Source organism: Rhinolophus hipposideros, assembly GCF_964194185.1.
Source record: "Rhinolophus hipposideros genome assembly, chromosome: 9".
NCBI classification, from domain to species: Eukaryota; Metazoa; Chordata; class Mammalia; order Chiroptera; family Rhinolophidae; genus Rhinolophus; species Rhinolophus hipposideros.
Genome location: NC_138055.1, coordinates 5,086,271 through 5,114,244, shown reverse-complemented (window position 1 = coordinate 5,114,244; position 27,974 = coordinate 5,086,271). Strand labels below are relative to the sequence as shown.

Genomic DNA, 27,974 nt, shown 5'->3' with positions numbered 1-27,974 from the left:
GACGACAGCCAGGGACGATAGGATGGGACCGCAGGTCCCGCCCCTCTGCCTGACCCCCTAGGAACCAGGGAGCAGAGTCACAGGGGACAGAATGTGACAGCAAACTCTGGGCTTCATGGCTTTGCTTGCTTGCCAACCCCTTTCTTGTTACTTGAAAATCCTTCAAGAAATATCTTCCAAATCGATAATAAGAAATGGGTACTTAAAAAGAAATAACCACGATAACCGATAATTGCGGGTTTCTAAAGTTTGTCAACATTGAAGAGAAAGAGGAGGATGAACAACGTTGGATGGACACCAACCTTGAAATTCCTTTTTCTCAGTTAAAAATTTGCTGTTATTTTTGAGTGGGGAAAGAACATGCTAGGGATTATGGCCTGAGACAATCACAAATATTCAAGCTTTCCCTTGAAAATAAGGAGGAAGGAAATGACTCCATATCACTCAAATGGAGACTCAAATATGTAACAGGTGAGGTGAAGAGAAGGCGTTGCTGAGAAAAAGGGATTCCAGGTGGGAGACAAAGTCTGGCGAGAGCCCCTGTTAGTTTGGAAGGGAAAGCAATTAGAAACCCCCAGACCCCCACCCAGATCCACACAGTCTTATCTCCCCTGGTATTCTCGACATGAAGACTTAAAGCAGTTTTCTGAGAAAACCCCTTGGTTTCCCAGACTGCTGTGGGCAGCTCCCATCACTAACGGGGCCGTTATGAGGTGAGATGAATCTGCTGTGTGTCTCCATGTTAGGGGAGCAAGCACCTGTGCTTCAGGAACAGAAGCTGCCCACCTTAGGCACACACACCTTCCTCCTCCTTACAGACCCCCTGCCTTGGACCCCCTCCCATGTCGAGGATGAGAACCCACAGAAAACCTGCAGTGACATAAAGCAGAGGCGCTAGGTCCAGAGTGGCTGAACGACCCCAGGTAAGTCTCCATAAGCTTCCCATCAGTACCTGGGGACACTCTTTCTATGCCCCTTAAGCTTCCTTCTTGGAAACCGGGACACACTGGGGTGCTGGCTGACTTCAGGGACCCACGGCACAACCCGGGGGGGCCAGGGTCGTGCAAGGGTGTAGTGCTCGGCGAAGGTGCCTACTTACCGATGCATGTCCGACCGTCCGAGTGGAGGGCATACTTCTGGTGGCAGCCACACATGGGGCCTGTGTCCGTGTCCTCACAGCTGTGCTGGCAGCCTCCGTTTCCATAGTTACAGGTTACTAGTTAGGCCCAAGGTGTACATACGTGTGTATAAACAGAACGACAACAAGAACGATTAGTTTCTCAGTGTTGGTGGTTTCTTTGAAGGGATGGGGAGGAAAATGAGGGCATAAGACAATCTGTGAATAGGCAACCTTTCCCAGACCTCAGCCCCTCGAGGGTCTTGGATGGAAGTGCTCACTCCCTAGAGTGACCTTGTCCTCTCTACAGGTCACTGGGCACAGAGAATGGACTTTGGGTCGTCGGGGCTTTGAACAGAACTAGCACACAGCTGATGTACTCAGGTGTTAGTTGAAGGAAGGGATAAGCTAGACAATTTTATCCTTCCTAGGCTGCAAAAGACACTTTAAAATAGCGTGTCGCCATGGGGCAGATGTCTACCAGGCATACTCCACAAGGCGGGGGAGGTGGGCCCATGGGGAGAGGGGACACTCATTTCTTCAGTTCTTGCAGAACTGCCTTTCCTCTGCCTAGGTCTTGGGGTGTGTGCAAGGATGTCCCCACAGATGTCTACTCTCTCCAAGTCCCAGCAGCCATCTCAAACTCTGTCCCCTCAAAGTTCTAATCCTTCCAAGGCAACATCCAGACAGACAGAATGCAGGCAAATTAGTGTCACCTCAGGTGCCATTTTGAAAATGACCTTTTATTTAAACATGTTACGTAGTTTGCAGTGCCTCGGGCCTGGAGGCGCTGGTGTCCTTCAGCCCAGAATCTTAAAGTGTCCTACAGCATCCGCGACCTGGGTGGATTGAAAAAGTGGCTGCATAGAGAGGAGCCAGTTTGAAATAGGGCAAACGATACATTCGAGTTTATTGAAAAGGAAACGTGCTGTTATCACTTTGCCGGGTGAGGGATCTTGCTAGGAGATCCAGGATCTCCACGGGAAGGGTTCCTCTAGCCCCTGCTTCACTCTGCTGGCAGGACCACAGGGTGGCTGTCATCTGGTCCACCAGGGCCTCACGGACAGGGCGTCTTCTTGGATCCCTTACTCATCTGTCCGCAATTCTATCTACACTTTTCATTGACTTGGCAAAACCCTGATGATGATGAAATACTCAAAGATTAATCTCAGACCAACGATACGGTCAGAGGTGACAATTCTGAATTGGCAGAGTCTGAATTAATGACTCTCTGTCAGGGTGACCCAAGAGCAGGGCTGGTCCGGGAGGGAGGTCATTTGGTGGCAACTCCTTGGCGAGGGCTTTCAAGCGTTTCAGGACCGCGTTCTGCAGCCGCCTTTCCCAGGTATTCTCCCTTTCACCAACAGAGCGTCTGTCCTGAGTGACGGTGTCCGGTGAGGAGGACGCCGAGAGAATGGGTCCTGTTCTGTGTCCCAGACACTGTCCTTAGTGACCACAGGCTCTAGCAGGCTGCCTCTGCCACAAGGAGCTAATGACAATCCGAAGGAGGGACCCAACTGCCAGGGTGACATTTCAAGGACCTGCAGAACCACTTCAGGCAACTCAATGGGGCCTTTGAGCACAAAATCCTCTGGCCCCCGCTGCACAGAAGTGTCTCTTCTCTTAGAGTTCCCGGGGAGCCTGACAGCCTGGAGTCACACTATCTCCAGATATAGCTAATTTCTCTGCCCAGGAAGAGCGCCAGGGAAGCCCAGGGTTCCAGGGGGCAGCTGCTTAGCATAAATCCCAGGTGAGGGAGGGATCCAGGCAGAGGCCACATTGGGTGGGGCATCACGTGCCTTCCCAGCCTGAGAAAAGCCGCCTGTCAGAGCGGGCAGGTGGAGCCGGAGAGGAGGCAGTGAGAACAGTGCGGCCAGTCGTTTCCAAGTTCTGGGCTCCAGGAGATGGGCTGTGCCTAAGGCGGTGACTCTAAGGAAGATGCAGGCCTGTCTGAAGTGTTTGTGCATCTTATGGACGCCCCGGGCTGAGCTCGTACCTGGAAATAAATACCGGAGCCCGGAGCTCTTGGCAGACAAAGAGAAGAAAGGGGAAAATGTCCTCTGGCCCTGGAGTGGGTCCTGGGCTCTGCAGGGATGAAAGAGTTTGGGGCAGAGCCCCGTGGTCCTGCTGGCCCACCGAGGCCGGCTGGGCCAGGCCTCAGCCCCCATCCCAACTCTACGTCTAGAATTTCCTGGACCTCAAGTGACCTCAAGGGTGGGGGGAGTCCCAGAGCTAACTGTTCACTAACCCTGCCACCTTAGCCACACAGAAGGAGCCAACACTGACTGGACAGACAGCTCTCTGTGCCGTCCTTTCACACGAGGGCTGCAAGGCCGTCACCAATCCTTGGCTCCAGGATTGCTACCGACTCTCCACACACTTTGGCAATAGCCAGACCCTGAGAAGGGAGGGTGGTGGGACATTTTTTTCACCAGCAAACGTTCTGAGCAAGGTCTTGGCTCTTCTGTGTCGGGGTGAGGTAGGGGGCATCTTAGCTGCTCACAGGGCCCTCCCTGCCTTGACCCTGACCACTCAGACCAGGTTAGCTCCTCAGGAGATGCTCTCTGAGTAAACCGTCCCCTTGTAGCACTGGTCCCAGATGGAGTGACGTAGTGAGTCGGCCCTGGCCACTTCCCTTCCGTGGTGGTTCACAGCTGTCCCCCGACACCCAGCTCAGGGCGGGGCCAGAGCTGGGCTCAGCCAGTCTTGTTGACCGAAGGAATGTGCTTTGCTTCCCACTGAGCCTATCAACAAGCCTGCCCACTCCACATGTGTCTGTCCGTGGCCTTTGTCCCGAGGAAGCTCGGATGACCCGACAGGGGGACTAGGAGAGCTGGAGTCATTCATTTCCTGTTCGGAAGGTTGTCAGGAGGCAGGCATTCTCTTTGCAGCTAATGAAATCCATCTGGTGGAGAGATTAGGAGGGCCTGGCTGGAGTCCTGGGGTCGAGCTGGGCATTTCCATGATGGTCTCACCCCTGGTGACAGCGTACATGTTTATCTTTACGATCCCACAGGAAAAGACCAGGAAAGAAAAGGAAGGCTGGTCCACATCTCGGACCACACCGGGCACTGAAAGCGTCTTCACTTTGGGGAATGGATGAATCATGAGTAAGCACTGTAGCATGAACTCCTTGGAGACAGGGACGGTGTCTGATGCATATGGGTCCCCAAGACCTTGGTGACTGTTTGAGGAGGGCATGAGTCGGGAAAGGTGTGGCAGGCCCTTAAGAGAGAGTGGACGACCAGTGAGAGCCACAGCGACTAAGGATGGTGGACGAACAAGGGCCGCTATCTTCTCCACAGGATGAAGGATGGAAAAAGCAAGGCCATTTTCTTAATGAGAGGGGGTCAGCCTCAGGCTCCCACTGCAGTGGCCAGGCTGGGACCGCCTCCCCTGCTGGGAGTTGGAGCTGGGCTCCTTCATACTGTTTCCTGTGTCAGGAAGGGGGCCTGGTATGGAGCACTTGTCTGGCCAGAGATGGGCCCGCTCACATCAGCCTCCCTCAGCTCTTGGTACACGTGGGGCAAACATTACACAGTCTGGGTGTCAGCTGCCCAGTGAGCGGAGGCCTTACCCCACCACTCTCCACCCAGCTGATGGAGGCCGTGCTTGGGGCCGCGGCTTTTGAAGGACTAGCTGAGTGTGTCAGCCGCTGTCCTACTTCGTTTGCTGGCTGCCACTCCTACTGGGGAGCTGCATGAGCACCTCAAGAGGCTGTAGCACACTTGAGCCCTGCAGGCTGACCTCCGAGCTGGTCCTGAAATGGCCCCCATCGGCCAGAGGCCTCATTCCACCCAGCTCTCCCAAGGTAGCCCCATTTCCAGTGGGCCTTGCGGGAGGTACTGCGAGTTCTAATCTTCGATCCTGGAAATAAGGTCAGCACAGCTTGGGTGGGGACCCTACAGCACTAAGCTCCTTTCATTCTTTATACCATCCTGTTACCTAGGGCTGCCCTGGCCCACCAGAAACGTGAGCTTGGATATCCCTGTGCCATAGCCTCTCCATTCCCACTGGACACCATGAGCTCAGGGCCCCTGGGTCTCCGGGGTTGCGGGGAGGAGATGGGGTACAAGAAGCACTGGCAGAGCCATCATACCGGGCCCTACATAGGACAGCTCCAGAGCTGTGCCGGTGGTATTATGCCAGGCCTGGTTCATGGTCCCATCCACCACGCCCACCCAGGCCCCTTGGGGGGCCCTGCCTTTCTCTCCACCCTGAGGGGCTGAGATCCCTCCCTGGGCTACGTCCAGCAGACTGGATAGACCTCCCACAAAGCAATGGCAGGAGACGCGTGGGGATGTCTGACCCATTTGCCTCCATCTACCTACGTGTGCAGTCCTTCTGGTTTTGGGCAAGGTCAAAGCCGGGCCTGCAGTCACAGGCCACCCCACCTTTGGGCGTCTCCCGGCAGATGTGGGCACAGCCGTGGTCTTTGTTCATGCAGTTCATACCCTCTGGGAAGACACAGATAAGAGAGGGTTGGGGACCGGTAAGAGAGAGGGAGAGAGAAGATTTCAGGCTGAAAAGAGATAGCCAATGAAACAATGGAGGAGCGCAGCACTTTTCAGTTTGCACCTGATGCCACGCATTCCTGTGAGGCAGGTGGAGACTTTCGTTTCAGGCTCGGCCCCAAGAGGAGTGTTGATGAGTCGGGGCTGAGTGGGTGAGCTGCAGCCCTGAGCTCACATGCCCTGCAAGCCTCCAGCTGTCACACCCACAGGTCAGTCCTGCTTAGCCACCTCTCATTGCACTTCTGCACAAGTCACATCCATGGGACCTCAGAGGCTCATCCTCGCCAGCCCCACGGCCATGCCCTGAACTACACACCAAAGGGGGTCTCAATGTGTACCTGGCATTGCAATGCTCCCCGGGTCCGCGGAACCCTTACCCCCAGTGCAAAGCCCTGCACCCCGAGGCACTGGCCTCCAGCTCCACTCACACACCCCTGCGCTTGCTCCCTCAGCCCTCGTGGAGCTCGTTCTGGGTTCAGGGGCACACACGTCACTGTGCTCATGTTCTTAGGCCGAGATTTCTTCTGGTTGGCAGCGGCTACTTTCTGAAGCAAAAAATGTACACAAACCTTAGGTACCTTTTTCTCCGAGGCCTCATCTTAAAAGGGCAGTCAGCAATTGACTTCCCTTCAGAAGGGGGAGAGTGCCATAGGTGCCAGGGCTGGGCCAACCCCCCCCCCCCCCCCGCCTGCTGCAGTCCCTCCGCTCTCTAGCTGCAGCAGGCTTTGCATCTGGAGCTTTGCCCATCGTGGCCCTGCCTGGCAGGCCCTTCCAGCATGTTGTTCAGCCAGGCTCGGAAACCCTGTCCCTCACAGGGCCAGCTGATTCAGTCTCCTGTCCTCCTAGGCTCCCAGAGGCTCCACTGTGGCTCCAAACCCCAGCCAGTGACAATAATCTGGGGCTTCTGATCCCCTATAAAGGCAAGCACCCCTTCAGAGACGAGGGGACCATGACGGAGACGCCTGCCCCAAAGGCCCACAGTGCACTGAAAGGGCCTCGGACTAGAAAGACCCATCCCCCTCCCACCCCAGAGGCCTAGCTGAGTGTGGAGCTGGGCTGCCCATGGGTTTCGAGGACACTGACTACAGGCCATTCACCTCAAGTCTCCGGAGGCCTGGCCTCTGTACCCCGCCCAGGCAGTGCTCCCCGAGAATTATGCAGAAACACATTCTGAGGGCCCTGGTGTGATGGGGAGAACAAAGGTCCCTCTCTTGTCACCCACAGATTCTAGGACACCCCCACTCCACCCCAGAAGACTTGATCTCGCCTCTCTGACTGCCTGGAGTGGCTGGGACCCCTTCAGTTGACCCCCGTTGTCGTTTATCTTCCTGGTGTTTTGTGAGGAGATTCTAGACTTTATGAGGTCAGGGGTCAAGAGAGAGGTTGTGGGTTACGAGTCCATCAAGAGGCTAAAGGCAGAGGAGAGGAGGAGCTGCTGCCTGCCCCCACCCTGCCTGAACCTGGCTTTCCTGTCCCACTGCGAGGTGCTGGCTTTAGGCCGAGGGAAGGAATCCCATGGACGGGACACATGGGCACCCTCCTCTCCTAGGTAGCTCACAGGTCTCCTGTGCAAGGGAGCGCCAGCGCAATCTTGACGCCGTGCGCTTCAAGCATGGGTGTGGGGCAGCTGAGAATCACATCTATTTAAAAACAGAAACACCCTGGCAGCTACAATTAAGATTTTAAAAAGTCTGAAATTAAATAAAACAAAAGAACTGAAATGAATGAAGCCTGCATTTTACTCAGCACGCTGACCTCTGGTTTCACCTGATTTGACTACTCGTATTATGCCTTTACCTTCATTTTCTTACTTATTCAAATCAAACCGTTGGCCTGCCAGAGGATGACCCACTAATCAACAGCTGAGTCAGCAAAGCTCTTCCGTGCCACACGCCTCACGGGAAGCTGCAAGTTCATAGGCAACTCACGAAAGTCCCAAACAGCATGTAGGCTGGACTTGCAGAGTCGTGTGCTGATAAATGATTAGCAACTGGCGGGGATGGGGTGAGGCTTGGGTGGGGGCTGATTTATAGCATTTGCCGATTTCTGTGGTGTAAATGCTCCAGTCAAGCTACCAGGGAGACAGCACTGAAGTCGGAGCTGGGTCTCAGGAGCCAGTACGAGCCAGCCCAGCTCATGTGTTTCTTAGAAGTCTTGTAACGTCAGGCTGATGTGGGTATGAGTCTGGCCTCCTTACTAGTGGTGTATCTTAGTGGAGAAAACTGCTTGCCTTCTCGAGCCTCATCTTTAAAATGGGCAGGACAGTCTGTGCCTCACAGGCAGGGAAGTGCCAGTGGTGACAGGTACGCAATTACTTATGGGGGCACTGAGTTCTGAAGGCCAGCACCTTCTCTGGCAGATCTGGAGAAGGAACAGCTCCTCACGGGGCTGTGCCGAGGCCAGGCAGCCGCACCTCAGAGGAAGCTTTGGGTAGAGGCATTATCTCGGGCCACGGAGACATTCTCTGTCCCTCGTCAGGTTTTCTGAGAGACTCCTGCCCTCACAGGGGTTTGGCCAGTGGGTCGTACCCACTGAGCAGCCTCCCTGGCCGTCCTCAGTGGCTGTCACCAATGATGGGCGGAGCCCAGGGACACACCTCACTCCCTGCCCACGTGGTTTCTGTGGGTCTTTGGTGCCCAGAAACGCACAAGACGCTGCTGCTCCAGCTTCTTCCCAGCTTCGTCTCCCATGGCCTCCTATACACAGTCCTGCAACCCCATGCTGCCGGCTGACCCTCCCTGAGTGACTTATCCACCCCCTTGCTTCTCCTGTTATCCATAGAAGAAATCCTGGGCCTCTGTCGAACTCTACCAGTTCCTCAGAGCTTCCCGATTCCCGGGTTATACTCCCCATGCCAACACCCCACGCTACTTTTCCAGGCTATCCCATAGCTGGCACAGGAAATTGATGCCAATCAGGCAGATCTGTGCTTTCTTCCTAAGATGGGAGAGCCCCAGGGCCCCTGCTGAAGCTCAGGCTTAAATGTGATGGAGAGAAGGAGGCTGATTTTCCATTCCCAGCTGAAGAATCACAATTTACGAGAAGCCCTGCTAATCACTACCAACCCTACATTGGTCCCTGGGGAGCAGATGTGGCCCGGAACTTGGGCCGTTAGACAGAGTCTTAAGCTTTAGAAGTCACAGAGCTTTCTCCCACACCATGGAATTGCCACCAGGGGGTCTTCCTTTGTGAGAATCTAGATTTATTAGCAACGAGCCATGATGAGTTTGAAACAGGAAGCTCCTTGGCCCCCAGACCAGTCAAGGGTCTCTGGGCCCCTGTGCTCCCCTCACTCCGAGCACTGCTGTGCTGGCTGTGTTGTTCCTCTCTGCTCTGTGGGACTCTGATCAGCCCCAAGGGCAGGCTGAGCTCTGAGCCTTCTCAGGGGCCTCACTGCCTGATACAGGGCCCACAGAGGAGTGGACACTCTGTCTCCATAGGGAAGGGAGGGGAGATGGAATACCCTTGGCCCTCCTCCATGAGGGTCTGGGGCAGAGGTCTGACTCTCATACCTAAGCAGCCACTGTCCTGGGAAACTGTCTGATGTGGGGCGAGCAGCTGGGAACCTCAGCCACCCACAGCCAGGCTCCCGTGAGGCTGGAATCAGCTCAACCTGAGCGCTTCTGGAGTCACCTTGTCTCTGAGAAGGTGGTCACCAGAGTATTGCCATTACATTTAAAAATGCCCTGAGCAACCATCCCAAAGATGGCTACAACAGTGCAGCCCGGGGGGCGGGGAGATACGGTTTCCTCTGTGCTGGTAACTCATGCAGCTCTGGGCCAGCTGCAGGCACAGGAACTGCCACCACCTTCTCCACTGTGGGGCAGCACTGGCTTCTGCAGCCAGGAGAAGACTGGCTTCATGGCTGGCAGAACCACAGAGGGTCAGGTAGGGAGAGCCTGTCCCAGATGGTACAGCAGGACTGGAACCCAGGTCACTGGGCTCCCAGCCTTGGCTCCCCTGCCCTGGGGCCAGTGCTACACTGTGGGACCCAGATGGCTCCCTGGCGTCAAGCATTTCCTGGGGTGAACAGAACTAGGAACCCAACACAGAGTTAGTATAATAAATGGTACCTGTTACTACTAATTGTCCTTAGAACTTAGAAGCCTATTAAATTCCAAGGCCAATTCAGGTGCTGCCTCCTCTGTGAAGCTCTCTGGGCAGTGCCCCAACAAAGCACCTACCCCTTCTCTCCTCTCTGACCTTCCACCAAGCTCACTGAGTCCAAGGGCAGAGCCTCCATTCACCTGCAGAACCATCCAAGTTCGCAGGAAGCCTTTCCCTCTGACCATATGTGTCACCCCTGTAGCCTCTCCAAACTGGCTGCCTCTCAAGCAAGGGTTTCTGTAGGTCTGTGGGCCCTGCCTCAAAGTCCATCTTCCCGTGACCCTCTGCTTTGTACCTCATCTGCTCTTGGGAGCCGGGCACAAGAGAGCTGCCCTGGAGCAGGTGCCGCCTCTCCCACGGCCCAGGGCCCTGTCCTGATGCGAGGGAGTAACCGCACTGCCGCCCGAGTTTAGCAGAACTCCCCCCCCCCCATTTATCTCCCCTCCTTGAGGGGAAATGAGATACGATTTCAGAGTCGTTCCGAGAAATCCTGGTCTTCAGGGGCCCAGTGCCAGGCAGGCCAGGCTGCCCGCCTGGTCGAATCTAATTTGATCCAACCCATCCAAATCAGATTACATCCTGCAAACTCGGACTGAGTGTCTCCTTGGTGCCCAGGATGGGGCGGGAGGAATGAGGACACAGACGCTTCTGCACTGCTGCCAGGTCCCAGTTCAGACTCTGCCACTTGCTGCATGACCAGGGGCAACACGTCACCTCTCTGAGGCTTAGTTTCCACCTGGGTAAAAAGTGGAGTCACAGGACCTGCCTCCAGGTGGTCACCCAGAGTGCACGCCCCTTCCCTGGGCCTGTGAGGCTGGCTAAGGGTGCAGGGAGGGACTGGAGGGACTTCATCTTGGCCGGGGGCAGCCATGGAAAGTTGTAAATCGGGCAGTGACACACTTATGTGTTAGAAAGCTCTCTGGATGCTTTGTGAAAGGTGAGCTGCAGGGATAAGACTGCAGGACAGAAGCAAGTGGGAGGCTGTTGCTACCACCCTGAAAGGGACGAAGGAGCCTGGAGGGGTGCAGCAGCTGTGGGGACAGAAGCAGGCTGGACGTGCAATACGTTTAAGAGCCCCTTTCTCTGAGTTTTCCAGAAGATGTGTGTGATGCAGGGTCTTGGGCTCGGACGACACTTTTCATCTAATTTAACACTTGTTATAAGCCTGAGAAGTGGGAATTGCCAGGCCCATTCACAAGCAAACCCATGGAGGCTGGATCAGGGTGGGAGAAAGATGTACCAGGGCCATACCTGTGTGAGAGGCAGGCGCCCAGTGCTTCCTCCTGATGGGCCCTTCCTGGATGCCTGCCTTCTCTGGGCCCTGCTGCAGGCCTCACAGCCCTTCCCGCTCCAAGGCCTGTGTTTCCCCAAGACCTTGTATCACTTTTGGATACTTGACCAGAGTGCGCCCAGAGTTAGATGATGGTACCATCTGCCTGCCGCAAGCCAGCAAGTGCATTGCACTTTCTACAAAGTGAAGTTCGCAGATGCGTCTAAAGCAGGGCAGAGGGCGGGGAGCCCAATCTGTACTGGGGAGCTGAGGAGCCAGGCTTTCTCTCTGCCCAGCCCAGGATAACAAAGCTGGGATGTGTGCCTCCCAAGGGTCGTTGCTATGACGACTTCATCAATAACATCACTTTCCACACCCATGTCCCTTAAACCCGAGGGAAAGGAAGGCATCAGAACAGCAGAGCGGGGAGAAGGGAACAATTACCTTGCTCTGCCCTCCCCCCCAACCCGGGAGGAAGGGATTTCCCTCCCCTTCCACCTCATCAATGGTAAATTATGCAGCCCAGAAAGAGGCTGGAGCCTTGGGGGGTGGGGTGGCGGGAAGAGGCTGGGACTCAGCAAGCTGTGCAGGCTAGCAGGGAAAAACAAACACGGGCTCCCACATGCTTCAAAGAGGGGCTGGAGAAAGCGTCAGAAAGGTCCTGCCCCGGGGGAGGGAGGGGAAGGCACAGGGCCAGCGCAGGGACAGGATTGGTGGGAGAGATGACCAGGACACCTTCGCCCCCAGCTGCCTTTGTGCCGCTGTTCCACATGCTTTAGAGACGTTACCTCACCAATTCCCCCGACCACCCAGCAGGGCTGTTATACATGGTGTTACCCCCTGACTCCATTCCTTAGCGGATGAGAACACTGAGGCACAGAGAGGTGAGGCGAGGTGAGGGGCTGGATCTGCAGGGCAGACCTGAGCAAGACCCAGTGGGAGCAACTCCGGGCTGCACAATGGGCTGCAGGCTGATGAGAACCACAGCTGCCACCATTGAGCACCTACCTACTGTACACGACGCACGTTACAGGAATAATCTCCTTTAAGCCTCGTGACCACTTTTCAAAGCAGATGCAATTATCCCCACTTTGCAAGTGAGGAGAATAGGATGAACAAAGGCTTGGTAACTTGCCCAAGGGACACGGAGTGGGACAGGCGATGTGCGCGGTGGTCCACGTTGGAACCTGTGCTCTCAGGGGACTTCCAGAGGGACTGGGAAGGGGCAGGGCAGCTGCGGCTGTCCTCGAGGTAACAGGACACTGTGGTCGGCCTGCACAGCCTGCCCTTGCTTCTCGCCTTGGTGCCTTTGGGAGCATGTAGTTCCTTCTGCCTGGGACACACTTCCTCCCTCCTTTGAGTGGCAGCTTCTGACTAGTTATTTGAGATTCTGCTTGGGTGTCACCTCTTCTAGGAAGCCCTCCTTGTTTCCACCCTTCTTGCTAATCCCTGGGCTGGATTAGGGGCCTGGCCTGGGCCTCCACGGCCCCCTGCATCCCCTCTCTCATAGCACCCACCACACTGAATGCAACTTCTGGGTTGGCTGGGTCACCCCTACCAGACCGATGGTTCCTTGAGGAGCCAGGGCCCAAGCTCAAGTCATGTCTTTGCCCACCCCCCATACTCTGCACAGTACCTAGTCTTGAGTGAAGGCCTGAGAAGTATTCGCTGAACCCAAATGCACTGGTGAGAGGCCTGGGCTTGGTCACTCTGGGCTTTGACCTCTGCATCAGAACAGGGCCAACACTCAGGCAATAGGGCCTGTCCGTCTGCAGGCCCAGGCCTGGCTGCCGCTTGCAGTGCAGTGCCAGCCCTGAACCTACTCCCCCACCTGCCTGCCCACCAGTCTGGATTTGCCTTGATCCCCTGATAACACGCCAACAGCATCTGGGCCTGGCTGGTGTTCAGGTAGCCTCAGGTAGCCTTTAGAAACGGGGCTCTGCTCCCCACCTTTTGTCCCCCCCCCAAATTACATCCTCCTGGGGAATTCCAGGCCTGGCCAAGGTGCCAGCAGCTGGCTGCCCCACACGAGACCCTCACCTGCCTGTGAGCCCAGCCCACCCCTGGCTGCGTCCCTAGGGGCAGCCCCCCCTGGGAAATGGGAGTGGTCAGGACGGTGGGCTCCCCTTACCCAGAGCTCCTCGTGGCAGGCCCGATGCCAGGCTCTTTGCAAACGTCCCTAACTGACTGTTTCCACGACTCTGAGAGCCAGGTACCGTCAGCAGGCCCACCTGATAGGTGACAATGCTGAGGCCCTGCCCCCGGCCCCCGTGGCCATTTCTACAGCAGTTCCAAAGGGGTCCCAGCCCCTTGGCCAAATGATCAGCTCACAGCCCACCAGCCCTGGTGCCCACTCAGCTGCCTCAGTGGCCCTCAGGGGACTCTGCTCTGCTCCCCCCCTTGTCAGACTCTCACTGCCCCGTCAGCCGCTTTTCTCCTCATTGCTCTCCTCCCCTGCTCCCTCTTCAGGCTCAGTGGCCCCGGCCAGGGCCCCAGGACGACTGGCCCTTCCAAGAGGCACCTTGCCTTCTCGCAACAGTCGCCGCCCAGCTGGTCCAGCCACAGAAGTCCAACCCTCGTGGGATTAGACTCCCAACTCCTTCCAGGTCCATTCACTCACTTGCCCATTGCTGATTCCACAAATAATTAGGTAGGATCTCCTTTACACCAGGCCCTTCTCCTTTACACCAGGACCGGACCCCTTTAGCTGCTCTGCTCTCGCAGAGGCCAGACCACAGTCGAGCCCATCGTAGGAGTTCAACACACACCTGTAGAGTGGCTGGTCCCTAAGTGCACTGGTTATGGACAAAGGGCATGGCTCCGAAATGAAGCCATTGTCCTTTGAGTTTACAGGGAAGCCAACAGCTAGAATGACCAGTTTTCTGGAAAGCTAGAATTGGAAGGGACTTAGCGAGCATCTAGATAAAGCCTCTCCTCTTCCATTGAGGAAGCTGAAGCCCACAGGACAGTGACGTGTCCTTTGCCATGGGCCATGAATCTGTCGGCACCATGTCCACACGTAACCATCTGACTCCCGATCCCCTGGGTCCCCGTGCCCTGACTCTCAGGTTCTTTCTGTCACATTAGGAGGTGGCTCAGAGGCATTGCTGGTTCAGGGGCTGTCAACTGTCCTGACGCGTAAGCTTACCCATTTGTTCACTCACTCCTTCCATAAACCTTTGCTAAGTACCGACTGTGTGCAGGCCCTGTGCCGACCCTGTGGACAGAGCCTGCCGGGGTGCCCACCCCTCCGGGTGCATTTCCAGCTGAGACCACGTCCTTTGCCACAGCTGCTTCCTGGGTGGACAGGCACTGTGCATGTGGACAGATGGACAGCTGAGTCTGTGGCTGGCTCCTGGCATTCCCGATGACCGCAGAGGGGGTGGGCCGGGCCTGCCTTCTCAGAAAGCAGGGATGGACACCAGCATCCCTTTGGTCCCTCCACCCTTGGTGCCTTGACCAGGCCCATCCCTGGGAGTCCCTGAAAGCTGTCTCCGTGAGATGGGAGGAAGCCTGTCTGACGGCTGTGAGGACCACAGGCAGTCTCCACGTGCCACAGGGAGGCCGGCTTCCCGCAGGGGGCGGCCCAGCCCCAGCAGCTCTGGTTCACACCCACTCTCCAGCCTGTTCTACGGTGTGTGGCCTTGGCAATTGCTGTTTCCTCCTCTGAAGTGTAGGAGGGTCATTAAAGGGTAATAAAGAGATGATGCCCCCAGTTCAGGGGCCCCGATAGCCCCCTCAAGACACAGATGGTGCCCCCCACCCCCGCTGGCTGCCTCTACAGCGCTTGTCCCATCAGCGCACACCTCACCCTGGACCCCAGCCCCCTCCGTCCCTTCCCAGGACTCACCTTCCCTCCCCGTCCCGGCCCCTGAAGTTCCCTGGCTGACCACTAGGCGTCGCCATGAGCACACGCACGCCTGTGTGAGGCCCAGGTGGCCGGGACCACAGAGACCTGCGAGGTTGTCTCTGCCTCCTGAGTTTTCACTCCTCTCAGACTTGGGAGGCTGAAGATGCTCTTCCCTCCATAGGGCTGCCAGGTTTAGCACAGGATAAAAACATAGGGTGCCCATAAGGTGGGTTTCAGGTAAACCACAGCGACTTCCTATGTCCCAAATGTTATACTGGTCATACTTGTACTAAAAGGGTATCGTTATCTGAAATCCAAATGTAAATGGGTGGCCTGTATTTTGTCTGGCAACCTTATCCCTCCCGCCAAGGGGCTCGAAAGGAAGCCATGAGGGAACGGTCAGCTCACACAGGTCCCAGGCCACCACCTGCCCTTGACCAGGGACACGTCTGTTTCTCCTTCCTGACAGGTGATGAGCTGGAGGGAGCCCAGGTGTGGGAGGGCCAGCATGGTGGCCTCAAGAGTGTTCCTACAGCAGCTCTTGGGGACCCGGGAGAAGAAGCCACCAAGAACACCGCGGATATGCTGGCAGGAACATCTCTGAGGACAAGTGCCCTGGCACACCGCGGCCCTCCCTGTGCTGTGGAAAAGCGCACGGGCTCCGTCCTGGCTCTGTGCCCAGCCAGCTGTGCCTGCGGCCCTGCCTGCACCTCTGCTTCCTCCTACGCAGGAGGGTGGCAGCTGTTACTTCCCAAGGTCCTTTGAGGATTAAAGCGTACCAAAGGCTTGGTACACAGCAGGAACTCCATAAATGTCAAGACGCTTCCCCTCTCCCAAGAGCTTGTATCAAGGGCAGGTAGAACCACCTCTGGGAACTTCCGCGAGTGCCACCATTTATTCTAACTGGAACAGACTGCTGAGTTGTCACCTCACCAGGCAAACAAACCTGTGTGTGTGAGCACTGGGTCGGCCACTGTGGTGGGGACCCTGGGAACAAGAGGCCCGCGGGAGGACGTGTGTTGCACAAGACGAATGAGTTCACGAGTTCACGTACAGGCAGGGGGATGTGAGCCGGGGAGAGTCCCTGAACTTCTGAAAAACTTGGGCCTTCCTGCTGGAGAGGCCTCAGCTGACCTGCAGGCTGCACGGGAGTGAGCCCAGGCGAGCCCAGCAGGAGCGAGCCCAGGCGAGCCCAGCAGCAGGGCACCCGGCCAGACCACAGCCAGACCACAGCACAGGGCACATCCTCCGCAGGGGCTGTGCATGCTGCCCAGCCCGAGGGATGAGAAAGCACGTTGTGAAATTGATGCCACACACAATTCAGGCATTATCTCCCTCATAGATGGATCCGATCCCCTTTTCACTTCCCTTTGGCACGTCTCCTCTGCTCCCTGCCCTGTATTAGACGTAAGAAACAACAGTGCCCTACTCGGGAGCTCGCACACCTGTCCCCTAAGAGAGGGCTGAGCCACTCAGAAACACATGGTGCATGTCAAAAGGAAACAGGCCTGCCTAAGAGTCAGAGATGGCTTCCCAGAGGAGATAAAAGCATCCTGGGTTTTGAAGGATGATGAAGAGTTCTCCAGGAACGGCACTTGAGGCAGAGGAAATAGCACCCATCAAGGCCCATCACTGGTAAAGGGCTCCCTGGTCACAGGGAGAACAAAGGCAGGTGTGGGCCCCTGGGGAGGAGATGCGCTGTGGAAGGCCTGGGAAGGTGGTGGTCTGGTGTGGCAAAGACGAGGGTTAGCTGTGGCTGCTCCAGGGTGTGCACAGGGTGGACATGAGCTGTGCGAAGGCCCTGAGTGGGGACTGACATGGCCAGCATGTCTAGAACCGTGGCTTGGCTGTCGTCAGAAGCCTGGATGGGACAGGGAGACCCGGAGGCAGCTGATGTACTAAGTCAGCGAAAGGGTGAAGCTTGGCCCCAGGCAGAGGGTGGAGAGGCTGGCCCTGCTCCCAGCCCTCCATCCACTTGGTCATTTGGTATCTTTGGTTTTAGGAGTCGGTCTGACCGGGGTTTGAAGCTTAGTTGTGCTATTTACTCACTATGGACAAATCTCTTTGCTTCTTAGCCTCCATTTTCTCACCTGCGAAATGGGGATAATAGCAGCTAAACTACACAAGGTTGTTTTCAGGACCCGATTACTTGTGTCAAAGTCTGGACACAATGCTTGGCACAGAGGGATGTCCAGTGACAGCTGACAGTTTTGCGGATCTCAGGGCCAGGCACGTCACTAGGGGATGCAGTGTGTACATATTATCTCATTTTAGTTCATAAACAATTCTACAGTGAATACTAATGTTTGTCCCATGAGAGAGATAAGAAACCGAGTCCCCAGGACTCGTGGCTGAGAAGGGAGCCAGGGCCTGGAACAGCTACCTCTTGCCTGGTGCTTGCCCTCCTGCACTGTTGAGGCCCGAGGGTCTGCAGCGTGGGGGAAACCCCTAGTGCTAACGCCGTGAAATAAGGACTGGGGTTCCCATAGGGCTGCCCGGCCGGTTGGCTGGAGGCCAGGCCAGGAGAAGGGCATGAGGCCGGCTTACCAACAGCCAAAGGAGTTGTTTATGGGGTGGGAGGCTCATAAAAAATAATAGGCTGGATTTATTGTCCCCACGTCAAGGGCCATTCCGGACTGCACAGGGCCAGGACAAGCCTTCACCAGCAGCACCATAAATCTTCCCGATAAATGCGAGAGCTGTTTATTCTCCCGCCCACCTGGTCTGGGGCAGGCAGGGGGAGCGAGGACAGCCTGCACACCACGAGTCCACCCCAGGGAGCAGCCGGGGGGCCGCCCTGAGGCTGGGGCATGGCCACACCAGTCTCCTTCATTTAAAACAGAAAGTTCCCAGCCACCCACAAGCACAGGGGCCCTACACCCACAGCTGATGATGGAAAAATCTAGAGCAGGGAAGGGGATGTCCTTGGGCCTGCAGGAGCCATGCTGGGGCCCCAGGTCAAGGCCTGGCCTGGATCCGCCACGTGGGAACCGCGTCCTGGGAGCCACTGTGATCCTATCGGCCAAATATCCTGATAGGCTCCCAAGTTGACATGCGGCTGGTGTGGCTCGCGGGGCTCGTTCATTCGAGTCTGGAAGGGGCTGGAGCAGAAGAAGGAGAGTTCACTGAAATACTTCCTAGGGCAGGTGTGAGCATTCAGTGATCAGGAGTGTAAAAGCCCCGTGAGCTGCAGAGGGGTGGGGGTGGGGGGCTCGCAGGGGCACCTATTGGCTGAGATGGGGGATGGAGGAAGGGCGGTGTCCAGTCTGTCTACAGGTCAAGGGCAAGTGAGAGCAGGAGTGGCAGGGCAGAAGACGAACGAAGTCCAGAGACGGGTCAAGGGCCAGCCTAGAGAAGCCAGGGGTGGGGTGCGGTGGGGTGGGCAGAACAAGGGCTAGGACAGGGCAGAGAGGGTAGCTGCCCTCAGAGGCTGCTCCTACGGTGAGAACCACTGGCTCTCTGCCCTGACCCGGGGATCTGCACCGAGAAACTCCCCAGTGACCTTTGCCAAGGAGCCCCCTGTAGTCAGCGCCAAGGTGGTGTGGCCTCTGAGCAGTGGGTCAGGTCCCAAGGGCAAGCCCTCCTTCAGGGCTTCCTGCTGTAGCTGAGGAGTGGGTGTGCTGTGCAGGGCCTCTTCTCCACCGACGCAGGCGTCTGGGTGCTGGCTGGAAAGAATGCTTTAGCCCGAAGTCTGCCACTCAGCGGGCACACAGTGTCTGCTGACTGAGCATGAGCACGCTCTCCTGGGCTCCTGCGGCCCCAGGACCCCTCAGCCAGACACCTCCACACACTGTGCGGTCAGCGCCTGTCTTCGTGTCTGCCACCCCTGCAGTCTGTGGCTTCTGGGAGGACGTGCCCTGGCACAAAGGCGGGGCTTCTGAGCGCTGCCCACTGAGAGAGGAGCCCAGCCCCTGTCCCCAGCCTGGTCACATGGTCACAAGCGCAGCACAGGTAGCAGAATGCTGTTGTCCCCAAGCCCCCAGAACACAGGCAGGGAGATCAGACTCCACTCAAGTATACCCACGCCCCTGACCCCTGATGGAACCCCCAGATTCCTGAGCTTCTGCTCACCAGTCAACTCCAGGCGATTTACTCAGGCCCCAGGCTGGGGCCAGGCTCGAGTCACCTGACCAGGCAAGGAGGCCGGGCACCTACACTTCATATAAGCTGTCCCTGGACATCTGTGATTCAGGACACTGAACAAGAGTGTTGTCATGCGGGGTGTCATGTGGGGTCTCTGGTCCCGCTCCCCACATAAGAATGTAGGGTACAGTGAGGCCAAAAAGGAACACCCACGGAGCCATAGATAGGGGAGTCACCTCTATAATCTCGCTGGCGGCTGGGCTGGCGACACAGGAAGCAGGAGCCACACAATCCGCAACCTGCCGACTGCTTTTCTGCCAACCCACCTCACTTGCTAGCTGCACTCCGCCGTGCTAACTGCAATCTGCAATTCGCTTGCCAGCCACCATTATCTGCTAGCGTAGCCACGGCAGTTATATTAGTGGCCAATGGCTCACTGGTTACAGCTGAAGGCCAACAGCCACAGCTGATGGCCATCCAATCATAGCTGATGGCCATCCACTACCAGAGTCAGCACCTGTCCACGTGAGGCCAAGAGCCTGGAAACTGCGCTGGCTCTGTCCCCACAAGTGTCGAGCAGGACCCACATTTTCAGCCTCACGAAAAGCAGAGACTGGCTAGTCCAGTTTTCACGCTCCAAGCTCCCCTCCAGGGTCCCTCATTCTAAAAAGAACAAGGCCTTACCTTGTCCAGAGCCAATGCCACTGAAATGTTCCACACCTATGTGACGCAGGTAACAGGCCTCTCCAAAGTGTAAACCTGAGGCAGAAGGTCCTGCCTGCCCTGCCTGTCACCTTCCCCCTCTGCCATCTTCCTGCCACCTTCCGCACAGCTACCCTCTCTCCATCCATACTGTCTCTGCATGCGTTCCAGACCCCAGTGGCTGCCAGTGCTACCTCTCAGCAAATTGCTTCCAGCCCAAGGTAGGTAGTGATCTTCCCAAAATGTGGATCGTATCCCCACCCCAGGACTGAGGGTGCCCTGTCACTTTCACAGCAAAGTGCAAAGTCCTGCTAAACAGCTTCCTGACCCCCTCACTTCCACCAGCTCTGGGTCTAGTTTCAGGGTCCAGGACCTAAGAAAGCCTCCTGGGACACTGACTCTTCTGGGCAACCAGAACAAAGTGGAAATCTTAGATGTCAGAGAACCCCTGGCCAGAGGTGCAAGGCCAGCCTGGCTTGAATGAAGGGCTCGGGCAGAAAAGAGCAGTTGGACAACCCACAGGGTGAAAAGAGAAGGGCATTGGTGGTGCAGAGGCAGAGTGCTTGGAGTCTGGGCTAGGTTGCAAACAAACCCAAAAGCAACCATATAAGAGCATCAGGCACAGGAGAGGGGCTCAAACCTGAGTCTCCCTTTCCCTCTAGCAAGGCCGCACAGTGTATAGAAATCAGGGCAAATACTGGCACCCAACCTGCCAGGCTTCATGACCCTGGGGCAGCCATGGGATCACCCCCTCAGTCAGATGGCACTGGAGGGTGGTGGTGTCCGAGGGCCCTCCCTGCTCCAAACAGCATCCCAGAACTCAGGCCCAAACATGGGCTCTGCATTTGTGTCACCGCACTTCTGTCTGCAGTTTCTGCCTCTCTGTCTTCCTAGCCCTACTCCAAGTTTGTTTTCAAGGTCAGCTGCCTCCAATCCATTACTTTAACCAAGGTCTGGTTCCAGATGGACTGGCTAGCCTCTCACCCTCCCCTTCCCACCACAATCCCCACTGCCACCCAATCCCCCCAAAGCCCCAGGTTATGTTATCCCTGCTGCCCACTGCCTGCCTGCCCACTCTCCTCCAGTCGGGCACTTCAGAGGTCACCTGCTTTTAGGGGCTTCTTGGATGCCTCTCCACCTCCCCCAGGGCTCCCAGCCCCCAGGCGGAACCAAGTTCCTTCTGACCTGGACAGGCCGCTGGCTGAGCCCCTCAGCACTGCTGCTCAGGGGCTACGCTGACCACCCAACAGTCCCCACCATGCCGTGCCACGCCACGCCACGCCATGTCACGCCAGAGTACATAGATAGGACGTAAGTTTAAGAAAAAAGAGCAGGCACGGAGAGGGAAAAAACTTGAAGGTGCTGGCTCGTTGGTGGCCCATCTACTCTGGGACTGGAGAGGCCCCCCGGGCATACGACCACCATGGGGGGGAGGGGCAGCAGCGGAGACTGGGACTGGCCTGGCATGGCCGCCTCAGGCGGTGGGGCAGAGGTGGGACTGTTTGCACCTGCTGTGTCAGAGGTTGAGAGGGAGAGAAGTGTGGGCTGCGCTGGGGCCAGAACCGGGTCTGAACTGCTGAACAGAGGGAGACAAGCCACAGATCCCAACAGCTCTAGGGCCCCTCCTGCCCAGCGCCTGTGTCCCCCAATCAAGCCTGAGTTCTGAAGAAGCCGCTTATGGGAACCATTACCCCAGGGCAGCCACTGCCCTTGACCTCTTCAAAGCGTTTCCCTTAAAGAAACCCTCACTTGCCTGGCAGGGATTACTGGTCTTAATTTACAGACCAGGAGATCTGAAGAGGTAGGGGTGACTGCAGAGGCTGAGGGGCAGTGGAGATGGAGAGGGGCCGAACCTGAAGCTCCCATCCCAGCCTGGCCAGATCCACACGCCGTGGCGCCTGGGAAGGGGGCCACTCAGAGGGCTGAGCCCCATGGTCTTATTTCTCGGCCCGGAGCCTGGACTGACCCTGGCTGACCTCGCTTACACATCCGGCCACCTCTAATGAAAACCAGCCTGCGTGCTTTTCCTCTTGCTCAGGGGAGGCTCCACAGAGCTGACAGGCTTTAGGAAGAATCCGACGACATGAGGGATCTGATTTGCCAAATAGCGCCGGACTCATTGGTCCTCCCAGGAGCCATGAACATCGGAGGCCACTTAGGTGCAAAACCAGCCGAAACTTAGCACCCTCGACCTGCCCTGATGTTGAGTTCTAACAGTCATTACTGTGGTTGGCACACAATGACAGCACTTGTGGGCAACTGTCACGGCTGAGGGAGGCTCAGGAGGGAGGCAGCCTGCCCAGTTGTCCAGGCCCCATCTCCACACACAGGCATTAATGAGTGGTCGGCCCACATCCTGTGCATTTGGCCCGTCTGCTTCAGACCTTCCACGTGGCCTTTGGGAACCCTGGAAACGCTGCCACTTGTCCTTCTGGAGTATCCAAGAAGTCTGCTGTTTTTTAGATTGATTCACTACCCAGGTTTAAAAATGAGGAGATTCACACAAAAATCCGAAGGAGAGAAGGGACTTCTTTAACCAACATGCTGGTTAACACAGATTGGGGTTGAGGCCCCCAAATCCATATTCTGGTTAAATCTCGATCCCTGGTTTCACATAAAAATCTGGACCAGGCTACCCAGGGCCGCTGAGTGGGGTGAGGCACTTGGGCTCAAGACTCTACTGCACAGTTAATTTGAGGCCCAGCTGCTGAAGAATCTCAGTTCTCCTAGAAGTCCTATATTCTCCCCACCAGGGTCATTTCCCCACCTCTGCTCAACCAGCCTCCCAAGGCTGCCCTCTGCACAAAATCCAAACTCCTGCCTCGATCTGGAGGCCTCACTGGGTGTGGCCCCTGCCAAGCTCCCCTCACCCTGGGCTTCTCTCCCTTTGGCTCCCTGTGCTCCAGCATCTTTCCCTTCATTTTGCATTGCACACGAGCCTGGTCCATTCCCACCTCGGGCCTTTGCACATACCCTGCCTGGCACCCCTCCCCCTAGCTCCTCCCATGGCCGCTCTTGCTTGTCATTCGGTTTCAGCTCACATGTGGCTTCCTCACAGAGGCCTTTGGCGCCTGCCTGTTTCTCTCTATTCTTCCACCAGCCTATTCTTTCCTTACCAGCCTCATCATGTCACAGCTAGTGACCAGGGCTGGAATCCTGACTCTGTCACTTTCCTACAGGTGTGACCCGTGGCAGGTCCCCTAACATGACTGGGTTTTTGGCTTCCTCATCTGCACCAGATCATAATATCCCCACCTCACTAGGCTGCTAGGAGGGCCCGGATCAGAGCAAGCACGTAACCCCACAGCAGCCACTGTCACTGCTCCCCACACGATCACGTCCCCCCGACCCCACATCTTTGGCTGACGCTGACTTCTGCCATGTGACAGCCTTAGTCCAATGATGCTTACAGGCCAAACCAGGACCCGCTATAAACAGGACATGGCCACCATCAAATCGTGCTGGCTTTCCCTTCCTGGGCGCCAGCCTGCACTTCCCCAGAGTCCTACTCATGGGAAAGTCATTCTTCAAAGGAACAGAGCACACACAACCTGGCTGCAAAGGGGCTTAGGCGGCCCTGGCCGCGGGGACTTTACAGCCTGCTCAGAGCAGTCGCCCTGTAAACCCCCCTCCTTGATGAAAGCAGGACTCCCCTTCCACCACCAACGCTCGCTTTCTTCCTCATAAATCTGTTTCTTATAAAACTCGATTTGGGCCCAGGGTCCTCATCTGGGGCAGCCCGACCTCACAGCCCCACAGCTGGGAGGTCTCAGAGGCGCAAACTGAGCCGCCTGCGTGGGCTGCCGGGGAAGTGTGGACAATGCGACAGGAGCAAGGCCAAGAAACCGCGGGGCTTGGCCTTTATGTCCTCCTGGGGACAGGGGGACACGCAGTGCTGGGGATTATTGAGTTCCTCTTGTCTTTGAGGAAACTGCCTAAACAAACACTAAGAATCCTGAGGAGTCTAGTAAAGTAGTTCTGATTAATTACCCTGGGCTTTGTACGTTTTAAACGTTTTCTCTTGTCTTCCTCAGGGACTGTTTTCAAATAAAAATGATGCCCAGGCCCCCACGTCACCTCACAGCCTCTGTCAGCTTCAGCGTACACTGGGCACTTGGCACCCAGGATTTCGTTCCCCGCATCCAAAGACCCTACCAGATCAACACCATGTCCCCATTTTTGTGGGTGAGGAAGCTGAGCTTCAGAGTCCTTAGAGGAGGCCCCTCCAGCACCTCCTCTTGATCAGGGGTCAGCAACGGGGGAGGGGCTCAGGCCACGACCACCCGTGGGGCTGTCCTGTCCTCCTTCCACATCTACTCCCTTGAGCACACAGAGCAGCCGGGCCCGAGGACAGTGGCCCTCGTCTCTGCCCTCAGCCTGCTCTGCTGCAGCACACAGCCTGCCTCCGGTAGTCTGGATGTCACCAATATCTTAAGCGAGATATGCCTCGGCCTTTGCAATTGCTGCTCCCTGCGCCTGGAAGCCCCTCTCTGCTAAGCATGAGGTCCTGGCTTTTAGCCACTCTGTCCCACCTCACAGCCCTGCTGCTTTGGGCCCAAGATCTGACCACCACTGCCTGACACCAGTGACCTTCACCTGATGGGCTTGGCTGGAGGCCAAACTCTGTCCCAGCCTGGGCTGTCCCAGGCTACAAGCAGTCCAGCTGGCTGGGAGTCGTCCCAGGTGTCCCTCGCCCTGCCCCAGGCTTGTCTGCCATCCCACTGGGCCTCCAGGAGGCAGCTCCCGACCACGAGGACCCTCCCTTGGCTGGTGACTCAGTGAACACACGGCAGGTAGTCGTGGAAGCTGCCAGACTCACACAGACTGAGAAATTAGCACTTAGCCTGGTCAGGCCTCGAGCCCCCCCTTGGGGAAGGGGACCATGGAGAATGGGGCCCCACTCCTCCTGGCCACAGCCAGCCCCCGGCCCAGAAAGGAAAACAGCTTCTCTGGTCACATCTGCCCCTGTGAGGCCCCACCTTGTCTCCAAATAAAAACACCAGAAACACCAACGGTCCTGGTGAGCGGGCGGAGGGAAGGAGCTGGGAGGAGTTCCCCGCAGAACCAGCACCGGAGCACAAAACAGCCATTCAGGCCAACACCAAGGTTCCCTGCCTTGACCCGGAGGCCCCAGAATCGAGCTGGGGAGAAGGGGGTTTCCAGGGGCCGCCTGTTTCCGTGGGGGAAGGGCGTGCCTGGTCAGCACACGCCGTACTCACCGTTGGAGCGGTGGATACAGGTGTGCTGGTTGTCGCTGAGGAAAAAGCCACTGTGGCACTGACACTCGTAGCTGCCCATGGCATTGACGCAGACCTGCTGGCAGCCACCGTTGTTGTCCTGACACTCATCCACATCTGCAAGAAGAGGAAGCGAGGGGAGAGGAGAAGTCACACCTGGCGCCGGACGGGAGGATGCCAGCACTTCCCCAGACGTGCTCCCCAGAGCCATCCCACAGCACCGCTCTGCCCTCTGCTGCCCAGCGGTGCCCCCAGGCGGTACTGCACAGACACTCCACCACAGTGCTCGCCAGGCACTCCGCACACTAGCCAGTTACAATGGCCGTCACACGGGCTGACCCTGACTCGCCTGTGTGCCCGGCACTGTTTAAAGCATCTTATCTGTATTAACTCTTCTGACCCTCACAGCAACCCTGTCAGTCAGATCCAGGTAGTAACCCATTGAATAGATGAGGAGACTGAGGTACAGAGAGGTAAAGCCACCTGTCCAAAGTCCCACAGAGGCAGGATTCAAACCTGGTGGTCTGACTCCCAAACCTGGGCTCTCACTGCTGTCTCTGGATGCCCCTCCTCCCCCAGGGCAGCCTACACTGTCTACCCCCAACACACTGCGCCTTGCCAACCAAATGCCATCATCCCCCCCTTTTTTCAGTCACACCTCAGATTTATAACCAGCAGCACAAGACTCTGCAGCTAGGGAGAGGCTGGAGGACAGGGCCGCCTGCTACCCACCCCCCAGGCTTTCTGCTTTGCAAATTGATTTCAAAAGGCCAGAGAGTGGGGAGGTTTTTAAAAGGCCCTGACCTCTCTGGCTGTGAGACTGGGGAGGAAGGCTGCCAAGCGGTCTTTCCCACTCTCCGGGAGAGACAGACCTCAGGGCCGACACTCATTTTTGACCAGAGGCTGCTGGCACAAAGGGTGCTATTGGCTGAAAAGAGTCTTTATGGAGTTCTGGTCTTGAACAGAACAGCATGTTTCAATTACCAAAGTCATAACCCCCTACACTGTCAGTTTGTTTAATGAAAGAAGGGCTTCTTAAACCTTAATGTGCCATGTCTGTATTGTCATTTTAATAGGCAAATATATGAAACCACCAAGGCACGTAAGCTACTGGCTGCTTCTAGCCAATACCCCGACCCCCAACACACACACACACACACACTCTCTCTCTCTCTCTCTCTCTCTCTCTCTCTCTCTCACTCTCGCTCTCGCTCTCTCTCTGGCACTGAGCTTTACATATAGTTCTTTTTAACATAACTCCTGGAATCAAAAGGCTGTGAAAAGGTAAAGAGTCAGGCAGAGGGGCCTGCCCTGAACCGGGAGAGGTCTCAGCTCTAGCACTGCGTGTGTCAGCTGGATCCTCCTCAGCCTTTGAGAAAACAGACCCCTTCACTACCCAAGAGACCACGCGGCTACCTTTGAGGCCGACAGCGAGGCAGGTTATTATTCTCCGGCAAGCTCAAATGTCAGCCGTGCTGCGGCCAAGAGAGAGGCATAGCTCTGAACTCTAAAAGCCACCAACAGTTACAGCTGAAATGGTACATGTGGCTCTCGCTGAGAGGAGCCCGAGAGTGGGATCCCAGAGGAAGCGGGGACGGATGATTCCGAAGGCCTTTCTCCACCCAGCCAAGTCTGACTGATGGCTCCCTGCCCGGTGCCAGTGCTGTCTTTGCTGGGAGCACCTCCCCTCCCCACCCTAGGGTGTCTGCCTCTGGGGTCCATCCCCCGCCATGAACAGCTCTAAGCCAGGCACTGTTTCCTATCCATCCTCTTAATCACAACACAAAGCTAACATTCCTCGAGTGTTTGTCATGTGCCAGGAATGGGGCTTCACGACCACATCAACTCACTCGACCCTTGCAGCAACCCCGGGTGATAGCTTGTGTTCCCGACTCCATCTTACAGAAGAGGACACTGAGGCACAGAGAGCTGAAGCAACTTGAGCAAAGTCACACAGCTGCTCAGAGGGAAGGCAGGACTCAAGCCTGCTGTCCAACTCCTGAGTACAGGCCTCTGGCCCCTGCCATGCTGAACCCCAGATGCGAACGCAAAGCCGGGATTAGCCTGCCGTAACATAAAAAAGGTGCCAGTGTACTTGGTCAGTCCTGTCTCTGGCTCAACAAGACCCCCTAGACGCACCAGTGCCCACATGCGGGCACACACACAGGAGATTTGAACATGGGTGGGTAGCTCACTGCAGACCCCGCTTCAAGTTACATCCTTTGCCATTCTTCCCAGGGGTCTCAGATTCTTTGCTCTGGACCTCAGTTTCCCTAGCCCTAGTAAAAGTTCAGTTGGTAACACGAGCACAGCACCTACAGGCCCTCAAAGGCTGAATTCATGGTGTGGAGACGCTACTTTGACCCCACCAGAAATGGCTCCCCGGGTGCCCCTTCTGGCCCGACCCACTCCCTCCCTTCGCTGGAAGCCAGACACCAAAGGGCAGTTGGCGTAACACATCTACAAGCCCAATGAATTGGCGGCGCGGCTGGGACTTGGGACGGGGCTGTGTACACGAGTCGGGAACAATGACTTACCAGCTCTGATGAATAATGAAACGAACGCAAGGCCGCGTAAACATTTCTTTCTCTTGCCCACTCCCAAATGATAAAACCCCAAGATTAAGCAGGAGGGAAGAGGGGCTGCTCCCTCTGGACTCTTTTCTAGTATGTTCCAAACAGGCTTCCCCCACAGGTTGAACAGGAAATCACAGTTACGGAATCCCTTTGGGTAGCCTGCGGTCATAACCAACTTCTCCACAGGCTGGATAGAGGACTTGAGGCCCACCTCACACCTCTGTCCCAGACCTCCAAACGGGACCCAGGGGAAAGTGTGAAGAGTCACCAACTGGGCCACTTGGTTCCGTGAGATGGCTGCCCACGGCTCTAGGACAGACTGGGTTCACCTGGACGCCCTCACCGGGCCCAGCACAGCACTGTGGGAAATACTTAGCCTCTTGGACCTCCTGAGGGGGACAATCCAGCACTCTGTTCCTTGGCCCCCCAGCACTTGGCACATTCTGTTACAAGACGTGCCCCAGGGCCAGGAGGGAGCCTTCACCTGGCAGTCAGACAATCTGAATTCTGCTGTTGGC

General features: G+C 56.5%; 1 protein-coding gene across 4 annotated transcripts in view; it reads right to left on the bottom strand.

The window, feature by feature from the left end:
• The window catches only part of SCUBE1 (signal peptide, CUB domain and EGF like domain containing 1), a 129,749-nt gene that overhangs the window by 60,025 nt on the left and 41,750 nt on the right, over positions 1-27,974 (bottom strand). For all 4 annotated transcript variants that reach the window (XM_081058358.1, XM_081058359.1, XM_081058360.1 and 1 more), the window contains exons 4-6: positions 24,863-24,997; positions 5,449-5,574; positions 1,100-1,216 (exon numbers count right to left, since the gene is read on the bottom strand). In XM_081058358.1, coding sequence (XP_080914484.1) covers positions 1,100-1,216; positions 5,449-5,574; positions 24,863-24,997 — 378 coding nt within the window. The remainder of the gene's footprint in view (positions 1-1,099; positions 1,217-5,448; positions 5,575-24,862; positions 24,998-27,974) is intronic.